The sequence below is a fragment of the Equus asinus genome, chromosome 2, assembly GCF_041296235.1.
Source record: "Equus asinus isolate D_3611 breed Donkey chromosome 2, EquAss-T2T_v2, whole genome shotgun sequence".
Classification (NCBI taxonomy): Eukaryota; Metazoa; Chordata; class Mammalia; order Perissodactyla; family Equidae; genus Equus; species Equus asinus.
In genome coordinates this window covers 140,765,329-140,780,273 of record NC_091791.1, presented here as the reverse complement: position 1 = coordinate 140,780,273, position 14,945 = coordinate 140,765,329, and the positions used below count along the sequence as shown (strand labels likewise).

The following is a 14,945-nucleotide window of genomic DNA, read 5'->3' as shown; positions in this document are numbered from 1 at the left end:
TGGGTGTAAAAGGATATGCCAGACAAGATACAGAATAAACAAAAAACAAAAACCTGGAGACCAGAAAGTAGAGGGTGAGTTGAGGGAGCATTAATCAAGTTTGACCAGATTGCAGGAGGGAGTGGTGATGAAGAGGCTGGAAATGTAGGTTGAGACTGATTGTGGGGTGTTATCAGCAACGAGCCAAGAAAATGTCCTTTATTACTCTGCTCCAAATTCCTCAATGGCTCCCATTGCCTGATCAGATCTGAGCCCCAGAGTGATGCCTCTGAACAGGGTGTGCTGGGCAAATAGGAGGGGAAAGGGGAGGAATGGCATCTAGGAGGCTCCCAGGAGAGCCCTGGCCCATGCAGGGGAGGGTTCATATTCTGGGGCACTTGAACTTTGGGAACTTTTTTTTTTTGCTCAAGAAGATTCGCCCTGACCTAACATCTGTTGCCAATAGTCCTCTTTTTGCTTGAGGAAGATTTGCCCTGGCATCTGTGCCAATCTTCCTCTGTTTTGTATGTGGGTCGCCACCACAGCATGGCCACCAATGAGTGGTGTAGGTTCACGCCTGGGAATTGACCCCAGGCCGCCAAAGCGGAGCACGCCGAACTTAACCACTAGGCCACAGGGCTGCCCCAGGAACATTATTTATTTATTTATTTATTTTTATTAAGTTAATGATAGGTTACAATCTTGTGAAATTTTAGTTGTACATTATTGTTTGTCAGTCGTGTTGTAGGAGCACCACTTCACCCTTGGTGCCCACCCCCCACCCCACCTTTCCCCTGGTAGCCACTAATCTGTTCTCTTTGTCTACATGTTTAAATTCCTCATATGAGTGGAGTCATACAGAGATTGTCCTTTTCTATCTGGCTCATTTCACTTAACATGATTCCCTCAAGGTCCATCCATGTTGTTGCAAATGGGACGATTTTGTTCTTTTTTACGGCTGACTAGTATTCCATTGTATATGTATACCACATCTTCTTTATCCAATCGTCTGTTGATGGGCACTTAGGTTGCTTCCACGCCCAGGAACATTTTTTAAAATACCAGCTCTGTGCCTGGTGTGGAGCAGGGTTCTTCCATTACATCATCTCATTACGAGTCTGAAAGAATTCCCTCCCTAGACATTCCTGTTCAGTGTGTGGCATTTGGGCCCTGATACTGCATCCATCAGGGGAAGCACGGGATAGAGAGCCTTAGAGCATCCTCTTCTCCACATCTCCATTCCACCTTCCTCCTCTCAAGTCACAGAGGAGAAAAGAACAGGCCAAAGACTTAGAGCCACAGCAAATCCTTTGTAAAAGAAGATATCACCTGCCGACGTTCTTTCCAGCCTTGCCTAACCCCCCCCTCGCCCCTACCCTCCCCCCCCCACAGCATTGCAGTGATGGGTTGTCATCACAGGGAGGATGGAGGCAAACCTCTGAACATCAGTGTGGTGAATGGAAGAGCCTGTGCCTTGACATCAGAGAGATGGGGGTTTAGATCTCAGGCCTGCCAGCATCGAGCTCTGGGGTGGCCAACTGTCCTGGTTTGCCTGCGGATGAGAAGGTTCTTGGCACGTGAGACTGCCAGTGCTAAAACCTGGAAAGTCCCAGGCAATCTGAGATGAGTTGGTCACCCTCTTTAGCCCAGTGGTCTGAACCTTTCCCTTGCCCCATCAGGAGTTGCAGGTGCATCCTATTGCAGGGGGTACCAGATATCACTCTGCCTGCTCCCTTTATTGCACTCACTTGTGCATTTCTTGCTCCATTTACTGGCTGCTTTCCTCACCAGGATGTTTGTTCCCTGAAGGTGGAGACCAGGTCTTCCTAGCTCACTGCTGTGCTCCCAGCTTCTCACACTGGGCCTGATACAGAGGTGATCACAGGTGATGGCTGAGGGAATGAATGGACAATGAAACTCTAGGAACCTCAGTTTCCTCCTCTATGGGGCTAACCACCCTTAGGGTTGTTTCTCAGAATAGTGAGCTGACCCAGCAAAAGCCCTGGTACCCAGTGTACCCTCTTTCTTCCTTCCCAGTGGATGCATGCAGATTGGAAAGCCAGATCATTCATCCTTTCCTGATGTTTCTATAGCCTGGTCACTTTTAGGCATCCAGGAAAATCAGGGTGCTATTCCTCTCCTTAAAGAGAAGTTAGGTTATCTTTAATATAAGATAGAAATTGAACCGAATTAGATTATTTTACCTCAGAAGCCAGTTTCAACTCATCCTTTTGAATGCTATGGTTCTATTATTATATATTACTTCAAACTTAATAGAAAAAAATTGATTAAAATATGTGCCCTGTTCATATCTAGCCTGGCTGAATGCCACAAGACACATTAATTGAAAATGAATTTCTACAAACCCAATCAAGCCTCATGAAGATGAAAAATGTACCTTTTTTCTCCATTCCTTCATTGATTTTTCATTTTCCCCACTCAGAGCTTCATTTAGCAATTTTTCAGGTTCGTTTTGTTATGGCCCTAATTCATTCCCTTCACTCCCCCTAAAATGAGATAATGTTCCATTTTCCTTGTCCTTTTGAAACTGTTCTTTCATACTGCATCAGGGCAGGGCAGAATCTGATCTTGTCATACCTCCCTATGCTTTATTGTTTTTTAGGAAAAGAGAGTAACTTTATTGTTTTTTAAATTCTTACTGTGGTGGTTTTTATCAAGGAGAATGCACTTTAAAAATACAACAACTATGAAATTACAGTGCTACAAGACTTCTAAAATAGAATTAAGAGAAGCTGCAGTAAAAGTAAAGAAGCTTTTCAGATGAAGAGTGTAAAACCTCGATTATTCTTGTTTTTCATGGTGGGGCATATGAGGATCAAGCATGATTCCTATTTTATTGAGGGAAATGGAGACCACTATGAGCCATATCATAGAGGAAACAAGAGGGTGGATTGAAAACAAGGCCCTGTCAGGACAGGGGGAAGCAAAGGGAGAAGGCAACTAAAGCCCTGAGTGAGTTGCAGAAGGTTCTTGCCTCTCCTGTTCTATTCCTGCCCCGTTCAGTTCACGGATTCACTAGATCTCTAGGGGTTTTGAAAACAGTAATGGGGATCTTCAAGCTATTTTCTGTGAAATTTTCAAATAATCTCACAGCATAAATTTCCCCTGAGAAGTCTGCAGGGGCTCACACTGAAGTATCGCATTGCTTTACTTGGACCTAGAAGTCGTAATCCCGCTTATCTCATTTTGATTAGAAGCTTTGGTTGGCAGTTATTCATCTTTGATGCGTTTTTCCATTGAGAAAATGAATTATTTCTTCATAAATGCAGTTTAAAGTCGAAAGTCTTAAATGAGGGCCCATGGGAAGAGGCAACAAAGTGGAGGTGTTGGTGACAGAGGTTGGGAAACTTTATTTATTAATGTGTGGTCAAGTGTTACACACACACACACACACACACACACAGCCCTCACACCCTGATTTTGAATAAATGTGCCTGTGGGCCTTAATTGATTATTCCAAAAGTTAGAATGAAAAAAAAAAAAACAAATTTCAAGGAAAATAAACAATAATATCATAAACTTAAACAGTTTGGATTAAAAAAAATCAAATTCCCTTTCCCTTATGAGATTTTAAACAATTTGATTAAATGTGACATCAGTTTTAACATGCTTTCTAGTATCATGCTCTGTTTCAGTGCGTTTCCTGTTTTATGTAAGGCATTTTTCAGATGCATATATATTATCATTTTCCAGCTGGTAAAGCTAAACAGCTCTAAGCACGATTTCTTAAAAACACCATATCAAGTGCTGTCTGATATTTAATATTTATTTGCTGCTGCATTTTTTATATTCATTAATTTCTCATCACATCCCCAACCTCAGTATTGAATTGTTTCATGAGTCTTGCACAACTGGGTACTATTCACAAATTCTAATTATAGAGCTCTATCATATTCGGACATCTCACACAAAATGACCCGTGTCCTACATGTCTGTCACTAATGGAAAAAAATTCCAGGCAGCTGAGAAGACTTGCAACCTGTGGGGTTGCTCTGAATCCCTAACAGGACCTTACTAAAATTTTGTACAATTTCATTTTGGTTTAGTTGACATACAAGCTCTTTTTGAAAGGAATTGGGAGGAATCCTTTCACTATGGCAATCTGTTTCCAAAGCAGTTTATAAAAATGTGCAGATTGACAAGGGTGATTTCATCTCCTAAGAGAACTGCTCTTTTATGTAAGACAGTTGATACACTGAACATTTGTTCCCTGTGGGTGTGCTGTCTAGTGCAAGGGAAAGATGTAAACAAAGGATGCTAATGGCAGTGCTGTGTCCTAACAGGGGTTTGCTCAAAGGGCTGAGGTAGAACAGAGGAGGGAGACGCAAAGCCAGCCTGGAGGACTTGGAAGAGCTGGTCTGGGAGGTGACTATTGAGTACTTTGTGACAGCAGGAGATTTCCTGCTGGAGAAGGGGATGGAGGGTGGGAAAGCATGCCCAGTGGAAGCACCAGCCTGTGCAAAAACCTGAAGGCAGGACCATTGTATGTCCACGGAGTGCCTACTGGATGGGGTGGCTTAGATATAGGGTTCATTGTGGGACAGGACAGGCCTGAAGGGAAACTGAGGAGATAGAATGGGACCACAGCAGAAGGGCCTCACATCCGTGCTAGAGAGTTTGAACATTAGAAGCTTGAGAGGGTTAAGTAAGAGAGTGATATATTCAGCATCTCTGGGGGTTAGGGTCTATAAATCCGTATTTTGTAAAAGCTCCCTGCAGCTGATTGCAGGATGTGGCTATGGTTTAAGAGGGATTGCTTAGCATAAACCACCTGTGCAGGTAACTCAATTGTGGCTAACGTGAAGAAAAGCCATTATCGGTTCTAAGAAACTAGAAGACTTTCCCCTTAGATATCAATCTGGCCTATAGTCTCAGAGACCTAATATCCTGCATGATCAATTTGGCTGCAAGACATATATTCAGGTTGAATTACAAAGAACCATGCTAATCAAGACAAAAATAAGAAAAAATTCTGTTAACATCAGTTAAAAGGTTCCAGATTTTACCAAGATGGGTTTCTTCCCTTTGTTCTCTAAGGGGGTCTACTATTTGATATTTAAATTGAACTGTTGCAACAAGATTAGGTTCTTGTATAGATAAATTAGATGAGGTCTGGGAAATGAGCGCTTCTCATTTCTTCATGCCCTGACTTGAGCCTAGGTTATTTCCATCACCTGGTGACAGCTAGACCTAATTGCAGCTTCTTGAAGAGCACATGAACCTCTTGAAGGTCAAATTTACAAAGTTAAATGTGTCAAAAAGTGAGAGCAAGGGGGCCAAATGGCTCTCACTTGCATACCAGCTGCATAGTACCCTGGATTTTGGGGTGGCCCCCAATTTTGGGAGGTCTTATGGGGGACACAAAGTGTTTATCAAATCCACTTTGGTTCCTCTGGGCCTCCGAGTCTGTTCCAGACAGTTTTGGCCCTGAAGTCTAAGGGATGATTGTAAAGAGATGGATGCATGGATTCGTTGATTCATTCGTTCGTTGTCTGAGAATGTAAACATGACCTAGATCTTTACTCTCAAGGAGCTCACAGTCTAGGGAGGGAGAAATACCAGTAATAACATAGTAATAGCTAATTTTTGAGTGTTTATCATGTGCTAGATGCTATAGAGATAGTATTTCAAGGCTCTTTGAAGTTCGCAGTCAGAAATAACACCATTTTCTACACTAATATGTGATTTAGCAATTATGAAAAGAGAACCAAAAACTTGGGCATCAGATATTGCCTAGAATGTTATCAAACCCAGAAGCATGCAGGTCTGCTTGTTTTAGAAACTGGTGCCTTGCTTGGGAGAAGGCATGGCATGTGCTCCCGGAGCAGACCCCAGGGGAGAGTAAGTTGGGATTCAAAGTTGGCACACCTTGTAGGGCATGAGGGGCCAGCCACACACTGCCTGCCAGCCTCTACATCCCTTTGTCTCTAATCTGAACAGGTCAACCCTGGCCACAGGATATGCTGTGCAGGATGCTTCTGTAAGAAAGGCTCAAGGATGAAAGCAGATGTGCATGCACAGTGTTCATTTAGCGCAGATGGCACAATTGCTTCCTGAAGTATCAGTTGCTGAAAAAAACAAGCCTTGCCGTCAGAAGCTTCAGCACCCCCAAATCCCTCCCATAGCCCACTCTTTCTCCCCAGAACAAGGGACCCCTTTTCTCTAGCATCAGCCCTCTGCCTTCTAGAACTTCCAGAGTTCTTTTCCCCTCAGCTCTCTCTCTGGGTGATTTCTCTGCCTTGTCTTATTTCTCTTTTTAAACTAAAACCGACGGAGGAAGATCAGCAGAATCCTCTCGCTATCTTCCTATGAGCTGTTCATCAAGATGTTCTTAAACTGCATTTCTTGCTTCCCTTGACTCACAGCCTGATTACTTCAGATATAGTGAAAGTGGTATATCTGAAGTCCCTTTTTATGTTACTTGATTAAATATTACCCCTGACCTTCTTGGAACATTTTAGTTAATTTCAGTACCCATTTTTCCTATCATTTAAAGATTTTAAAAGTCAGTTTTGAAAAATCTTAATACTGTAGAAAGGAATGAAAAAGGAACATGATGAGGGTGATTTTTGAAAATTATTCCTACAAAAAATTGAAGGGAACTTACACAAAACAAACTTGTTTTTGCTCATAATCATACTCCAACCCCAGAACTATTTCATTTATCTAACTTCTCTTCCAGCTTTTACCTTCAATCCTTGTAAACTTTTTTCTATCCCTCAAGGCTTTTTGTAAACACTTTTCTATTTTGCAATGCATTTTTTTTAGTGTTTGTGTAATATAGTCCATCAAATTGATATTCCATAATTTATTACCCATTCCGTTAGTGCTAGACATTAAGGTTATTTCCATTTTCTCTCTATTATAAATAATAGGAGCAAGAACATCTTTGTATATATAGCTTTTTTCCAACGTCTGAATTATATCCTTAGGATAAATTCCCAGGAGTGGGATTAGTGGGTCAAAGGGTATGAACAGCTTTATGGCTCTTAATATTTATTGCTAAATTGCCCAAAGGGTCATTCTAATTTACAATGCCACCTGCAACACATGAGCGTAGCTGGCCCTCCCAGTCTTTCCAACATGGATTTCCTCAGGCAATAGTTTGGGGCAAATTTAGAAGGTAATAAGGGTAACTTGTTACTGTTTTTAATTGGTAATTTCTTTAATTATTATCAACATTGGACATTTTTTCTTAAGTGTGTTTCTTATATTCTATTTTGTATGGTTTGCTTTTCATGTTGGAAGATTACATTTTTTGACACTAGGTAGAATTTAAAATATAATGAAAATGTCAAATGCACTCAAGACAGAGAGAATAATCAATGAATCCCCCAGATCATTACCCAGATTCAACAGAAAGTAAGATTTGGTACATTTGCTGTATCTTCTCCTTCTTTCCCTCTTTTGTTCTCCTTTGTGTAATTATTCTAAAGCAAATCCCAGACATTCTGCATATGTTTCCTGCATACTTCACTATGCATCTCTAAAACATACAGACTTTCTTATATAATCATATTGCCATTGTTCTGCCTAACAAAGTTAATGATAATTCCTTGGTATCATTTGATACCACTCTGTAATAAAATTTTCCAAAATATCTTTAAATGTCTTTGTACTGATATTTATTGATCTATCTTTTTGCTGACGCTTTGTTCCAATCAGCATCCAGAGAAGGTCCATTACATTTGGTTGTTATGCTTCTAAAGTCTTTTAATCTAGAGCATGCTGTCTCTGTTTACACTGCCCCCCCCCCCCCAAGTTTATCCCCACCCCGTGACTTATTGCAGGAACTGAGTGAGTTATCCTATCAAAGTTCCCACTTTCTGGATTTGACCTTTTATTTTTTTATTAGCTCTAAAAGCTTGATTGGATTCATTTTCAACTTTTTTTGTGGGGGGAGGCAAGAATGCTTCCTGGTGGTGGTGGTCTGTGTGATCCATTTTGTATTGGTTTAGGGGCAGTGATGTCTGATTGTCCCACTTGGGGTGATGCTAAGGCTGATCATGGGTTCAGATGGTGACAGCCCAAAGCACAGTTGTAAACTCCCCATCAGCTTTGCCCCTCGCTGTTCCATCTATTAATGACGGTCGCTTGACTCAGTTATTTCATGGGGATTGCACAGTGGTGATTTTCTAAATCTATCATTCTTTCCCCACTTATTAACTTGAGTTCTTTTGAACAGTAAAACTTCTTCCCTTATAAACTAGGACTTTTTAGTAATCTCAGAATGCATTTTGTACAAGTAAAGTGGGATGAATGCTGTATTCTTTCCTCTAAATTCCCAAGTTTCTAAGTGAGGAGTTGGTGCCCCTGTTACTTCCCATGGTATCCAGTGAGTTGTTGTTGCTGTTTTGTTTTTTAAGAATCATAAAATATTCAGGGTTTTAAAAAAATACATAATCCTTGTGTTTAACTCAATTACATTCATTATTCTTTTTTTTGAGTAGTATTTCTTTTTTTAAGTTAAATTTTTATTGAGTTAATGATAGTTTACAATCTTGTGAAATTTCAGTTGTACATTATTGTCAGTCGTGTTGTAGGTGCACCACTTCGCCCTTTGTGCCCACCCCCCACCCCCCCTTTCCCCTGGTAGCCACTAATCTGTTCTCTTTGTCCACATTTTTAAATTCCTCGTATGAGTGGAGTTGTACAGAGATTGTCCTTCTCTATCTGGATTATTTCACTTAACATAATTCCCTCAAGGTCCATCCATGTTGTTGTGAATGGGATGATTTTATTCTTTTTTATGGCTGAGTAGTATTCCATTGTATGTATATACCATATCTTCTTTATCCAATCATCAGTTGATGGGCACTTAGGTTGCTTCCACATCTTGGCTATTGCAAATAATGCTGCAGTGAACATTGGGGTGCATGGGACCTTTTGGAATTGCTGACTTCAAGCTCTTTGGATAGATACCCAGTAGTGGGATGGCTGGGTCATATTGTGTTTATATTTTTAATTTTTTGAGAAATCTCTATACTGTTTTCCATAGTTGCTGCACCAGTTTGCCTTCCCACCAGCAGTGTATGAGGGTTCCTTTTTCTCCACAACTTCTCCAACATTTGTTACTTTTTGTCTTGGTTATTTTTGTCATTCTAATGGGTGTAAGGTGATATCTTAGTGTAGTTTTGATTTGCATTTCCCTGATGATCAGTGATGATGAGCATCTTTTCATGTGCCTATTGGCCATCCATATATCTTCTTTGCAGAAATGTCTGCGCTCTCATTATTCTTTTTGATGCTCAAATTGTCCCATCCTTGGCCCATGGGAGACCCTTCATGTCCTTGTTTTCAGGCAAAACAAGGTGTCTTGGGTTCATGTAGCATATTTTTTGCCCTCTGGAATGGTCCATTCCTCCAGGATGTCTGTGTTTTTATTGGTGGGGAATGGCATTTAGAGACCACAATCTGGATATATTATGTGCTTATTGTTATTGATTCTAAGTTTTCTCAGTGGACAGAGCTAGGAAATGCATATTTAACTAAAGAAAATAAAAGATTGTGAGTTCATACTGATGTTTTCGTTTCAAATTTGACAAAACTTTCTTTACTTCTTAGATTTGAGACTTGTGTTTCTTTCTCTTGTGCTAAAAATCTTGGTTCCAAATGTTATTATACTATAATAGATATCAAATAGTTTCAGAATAACAATACTGATATTACTACTAACAATTTTCTTAGCGAATAAGAGATTTCTTTGCAGTTCTGTTTGTGCTTGGAATACGTTCTACTAAATATATACAAATACCTTGTTCTAACAACACTTGAATTCTTTTCACGAATTTGATATACAGTTAAGTTACTATATTTCAGTTCATTTCCAAGTTTTAGGATTCACTTTTTTTTCCTTTTGGTTTAGTTTTATTTGTTTGAATCTGTGAACTGTGCTTTCACAATTAAGCCTGTGTAACGAGGTGTTACGGAGCACCCTGACTCCTCCACAGCTTGTGTGTGGAGACGTGATACACGAATGGAAGACAAAGCTGGGGTTGCCCAAGGGAGAACACATTCTAAAGACACAGGTGAAGGCCCAGCTCACGCCTCTGCCTTCTGGCAGCCTTCTGCCTGCCCCAGGCCACATAAGTCCTTAGTCCTCTGAATTTCATTAGCACTTTTAGTGACAATGACCCTTTCCCCAGCCCAAAACTTTTGACACCTGGTTGAATAAACACGAATGAACTAACAGGAATAACAGAGCTGAATGTTTAAAATGCAGGGTGCCTCATAAATTCAAGCTGAATAATTTTTTTTGTGTGTAGAGTTGTCTCTGCATTTCCCAAAGCTTGTTCTCTGGGACATCTGTGGGATGTTAAGAGGGGTTATATGGCAAAATCAGTATGGAAATGCTAAGTTAAACAATCCTAATGAGATGTGACTCCAAAATCAGGTCTGATGTCCCAAGCTTCTCTGATGTCCCACAGAAGCCCCTTTCCATGGAGCATCCTGTGTTAATGCTGTTCCATGAAACACAAAGAATCAATGAATAGGGTTCTGGTTGAATGAAAACCAAAGGCATGTCTTTCAGGTAATTGACTTGTACAGTTCTACATTTTTGATTAACAATTTTCTATTTGTTTCTTTCTAGATTGAATCATTAAAGAAAAAGGTGCAACAGAAACAGCTCTTAATACTGCAGCTTTTAGAAAAGATATCTTTCTTAGAAGGAGAGGTAAGAAGCTGTGTTTCTTTAAGTTGGTGTCTTCCCCACCATTAAATTTTATGTTGCTGAGTCTACCACTGCCGACACTTAATTAAAAATATGGCTATTTCCTGGCCTTATAAAATTGATTGAAGGTTAACTGCCAGCACTGAAAATGAGGTTCTGACAGCTAGTTTTTCTTAACCACCTGCCTCTCCTCGTTCCAGCTTGCTGTTCACCTCGGCTTTTTGGCTCTCGGTTTTCTTGTTCAAGAATTTTCTTAGCAAGTCTGATAAGCACTTGATTAATACTGATAAATTCCCCCATTTGTGAAGTATTTTCACACACATGCCTCACATGATTCTCTCAGTACTTTTAGAAAGGCAAGACGAGGAGTATTATCTCTGTATTAACAAATGAAAAAAAAAAGAGGCACAGAGAAGGCAGGTGGCTTTGCCCAAGGTCATCCAGCTTAATGCCAGAGTGAGGTTACAAGACAGAGTCCTGATCCAGAACTCTTCTGTGACATTGTGTCAGCGTGTTTTAGAGGTGACTTAATTTCACCTGAAATTTTAAGATATTTTTTATTCTTGACTTTCTGACTTTTTGAAGGTCATTTTGGGGATTTTGTGTAGGTTCCAGAGAAGGAAATTAAGGAGTTGGAAGAACCTTAAGAGCCTGGGTATTAATAGAAGAAGCAGCCAAAATCTATTTGCTCTGAAGGCTCCTTATTAAGAGCTTGGCATTGAGCCTCCGTGAATCTCTACTTGTCTGTGCTCCTCACTTTAGTCCTTCTGCAGTGGGAGACAGCCCAGGAGAGAATGATGAAGTAAGGTGACAGGAAAGAAATGACATTTATTAAGCACCTAGTGTGTATTGGGCGCTGTTAATTACTTTCCATATCCTTAGTATAACACTGAAGTTAAGAGTGGAATCAGACTTGCCCAAGTTTGAAGCTCGATCTGCTTCTTATTAGCTGGGTGACCCTGGGGAGGTTTCTTATAATTCGAAATTGAGATACGTCTGTGTGACCCTGCAATGAGAATGCATAGAAAGGGCCTGGTGGGTATTAAGCCCTCAAAAATTTTTAACTTATTAGTGTTGTTCTCTCTTTATTAAGAGGGATGCCCTATGAGTTAGATGATATTTCCCCCATTTTATAGTTGGGGAAACTGAGGTTCAGGGACATTAAGGAACCTGCCCAAGGTGACAGTAAAATGGGTAGGCCTGAATGCAAAGCCTGAGCTGTTAACCACCATGTTTGTAGGGATGGCAAGCTGGGTCTTCATTTACTCTGTTTTTGAGAGGCTGCTTAGAAAAGTCATAACCAGAAGTCCCTCATGGCCTATGCGGAGCTGGCAGCAGATTCAAGGCCCAAGAGTATGAGTGTCCTACAGCTGAGTAAATGGATACTTACCCCGTCCTACTCATATCATCCCCTCCACGGTCCCTGGTCCAGCTCCAGCCTTAGGAATGGATATTTCTGTTTCTAAGATTGCCCTCTGAAATTGCAGCTCCCTGTGGGGTGAATCAGACCTTCCGCAGTGAGAGTCGAGAGTGTGTGTCCTGGTGCAGAGAGAGGGTGGTTCCAGGAGAGAGGAAAGAGATGCTGACAGGAGAGGCGGAAGGTCCCCCCAGACAGTGCCTCACCCCCCTGACTTTGCTGCTCAAACCAGCTCTCTTATGGTAGATTATGAAATGTCCAGGGGATATTGTGCATGAGCTGTACACATACGTGTGCCTTGTTTAATGCTTGATTCATTAAACTCGTCTCTTCTCCTTAGTTTGGGTTGCCCACACCCTGAGATGTGTATGAGTCCATATATTTCATTTGGGAGAGAATCCCAGGAAGCCCCAGTAGGAGAGGGTGGAGATGAGTCAGAGAAAGGATGAAAGCCAATAATGGAAGCCATACTGAGGAGGTTACCACTGTGGGCGGCTGTGGCTCACTTGCCCTGAGGTCTCTAGGAGATGGTGTGTACTGGCCTGTGAGTTAAGTTAGCCTTACCAAAAGGTCAGAAAGCTAGGGCGTTTATCCACTGACTCCTATCAGTCGTTGGTTGAGTCCTGCTCCTGGGGGTTGTGGCCGTTCTGGCCTGCTTTGGGCGGAACCAACTGGACTCTTGTGGGCAGAGGAATCCCCCAGGTAGGGAATCACAAGTGGCATGTCAGGAAATGGTGAGTGTCCAGAGGATATGAGCGGGGCTGGCCGTGTCTGCCCTGTATATCCAATAAGCAAGACTTTAAAAAACCAGTTCTCCTTGAGCATTTAAACATTGATTATACATTTGCTTGATTAAATTTTCTTAAACTATTTAAATTCCACTACAAATTTAGTACAGCTGATTCCTTTTGACCACTTCTCTCATCCACCTTAAACAGCAGATGAAACATATACAAAATAAGTTATATAATGACAAGATGTAATAATACATTTATACTTTAATTATAAAATGCTAAATATCTTAGGTTTAATTTTTTTATTCATTATTTCTGTTCTTGTTTTTTATATCTTCCCAAGGCTATTGTTTTGCTTATTGCAAAGTTTTCTTAGAGTGAACATCACTTTGACACTTTCCGGGCAGGTGCAGTGATCTTTCAGATCCAAAGGAGATAGAACACTTTTTCTGAATAGCTAAGGTTAGAGGATGTGCTAATTCTTGGGCAGGTCACAGGACTAGGTGGCTTCCAGGTGATTCAAACTCAGGACCCCTTATCACTGTGATGCATTGACCTAGTCTTTAGCACTATTAAAAACTTATGCATTCTTTATTAATACTTTACCATCCTTTGTTGGGCAGATAGAGATTTCATCTCCTAAGAGATGAGAGATTGAGTTTGAATACCTGGCTTTCCTCTTTAGGCTGTGTGCCTGGTTTATCATGTTACAAACCCACTGCTGGCTGTTGTTTCCCTGCTAATTGTGTGTGACCACTGTGGCCGATGAACCGCCAGCCCCCTTTCCACCTGGTTGTTGTATGAAGACCAGCGCCAAGAGTCCTGTGGGCCCGAAAGTCTTGGGGCCACCTGACTTACATTTCCTTTTGTTATTCTTTCCTGCTTAGCGTAGACATTTTATAAACAGACATAAAATTAATGCTCTGTAAAAGAAATGAAATCACCCTGTATGTTAATGCTTCCTAGTTTTAGAAACCAATACAAATTGTAACAAATCTTTAATATTAGAGTCACCCTTCTTTTCTATGGAAACTATCTTTTTGTACACTTTAACTTTCCTTTTGAGTGACATATGAACACAAGGCATTCACAGACTCAACTTGTTTCCATTATTATTTCCTTCTCCTCCTCCTTTTTTTGATGCACAAATTGTCACAGCTCAGCGGGGAGAGTTCTCCTATGTTGACTTCTCTGCCCATGTGGCAGGGTTCCTGATGCTCTTGGAGTCATTCTTACTATGTGGCAGCAACAAGGTATTCCAGGCCTATCCTCATTCTTGTCCTGTCCCAGGTTATGGAATTGGCTTGTCCCTGTGGAGGCCTGACTCATTTTAGTGGGGAACTATATTGAAGACTATCTGGGCATGAGAATTGGAAGTGGGCTAAATCGCTGTGCGTACTGTTAGGCCAATTTTAGTAGTGATAGAATTGGGGGAAATGTATGTCTTTCAAGATTATGAGGTCACATCAAGGTTTTCCAAATTTATTTAATTATATAGCTTTGTAATACAGAGTTCTTCTGGCCACTGAGAATTTCTATTATGTTGACCTATTCTAATACCAGTAATTTTTATACCATAGTGTTCCATCCCCTGCCTTATGTCACAACAATGCCATTGGTGGTGTTTCGGATACCTTAGAAAAGTTTTAGTGTATAAATCTGGTAACCTCCCATATCCCAATCTTATTAATAAAGTAGCTACCTTTTATTAGGGGCCTAATTGCAGACTCTGGAGTCAGACTGCCTGAGTTCAAATCTCAGCCTTGCGGCTTACTAGTTATATGATCTTGAGCAAGTTGCCTAACTCAGTTTGCTCATCTGTAAATGGGAATCCTCTTTTTAAAATGATATCCTCTCCGTAGAGTTGTTACAAGGATTAAATTAGTTAATAATAAGTGATTTGAAAAGTACATGGCTCATAGTAAATGCCATATATGTTTACTGTTTCTTCAATTGTCTAGGTTCCAGAGACTCTTTTCATTGTTATTGATATATATTTCTTCTTCCTCCTCCTCCTCATCTTCCTTCTCCTCCTGTTCCTCCCCATCCTCCTCCTCCTCCTCCTTTTTATTTTAATTAAAGATTGGCCCTGAGCTACATCTATTGCCAATCTTCCTCTTTT

The 14,945-nt window shown here is 40.7% G+C and overlaps 1 protein-coding gene across 2 annotated transcripts in view; it reads left to right on the top strand.

Moving 5' to 3' along the window:
- The window catches only part of MYZAP (myocardial zonula adherens protein), a 101,717-nt gene that overhangs the window by 69,473 nt on the left and 17,299 nt on the right, over positions 1 to 14,945 (top strand). For both annotated transcript variants that reach the window (XM_070500838.1, XM_014839448.3), the window contains exon 11: positions 10,592 to 10,675. In XM_070500838.1, coding sequence (XP_070356939.1) covers positions 10,592 to 10,675 — 84 coding nt within the window. The remainder of the gene's footprint in view (positions 1 to 10,591; positions 10,676 to 14,945) is intronic.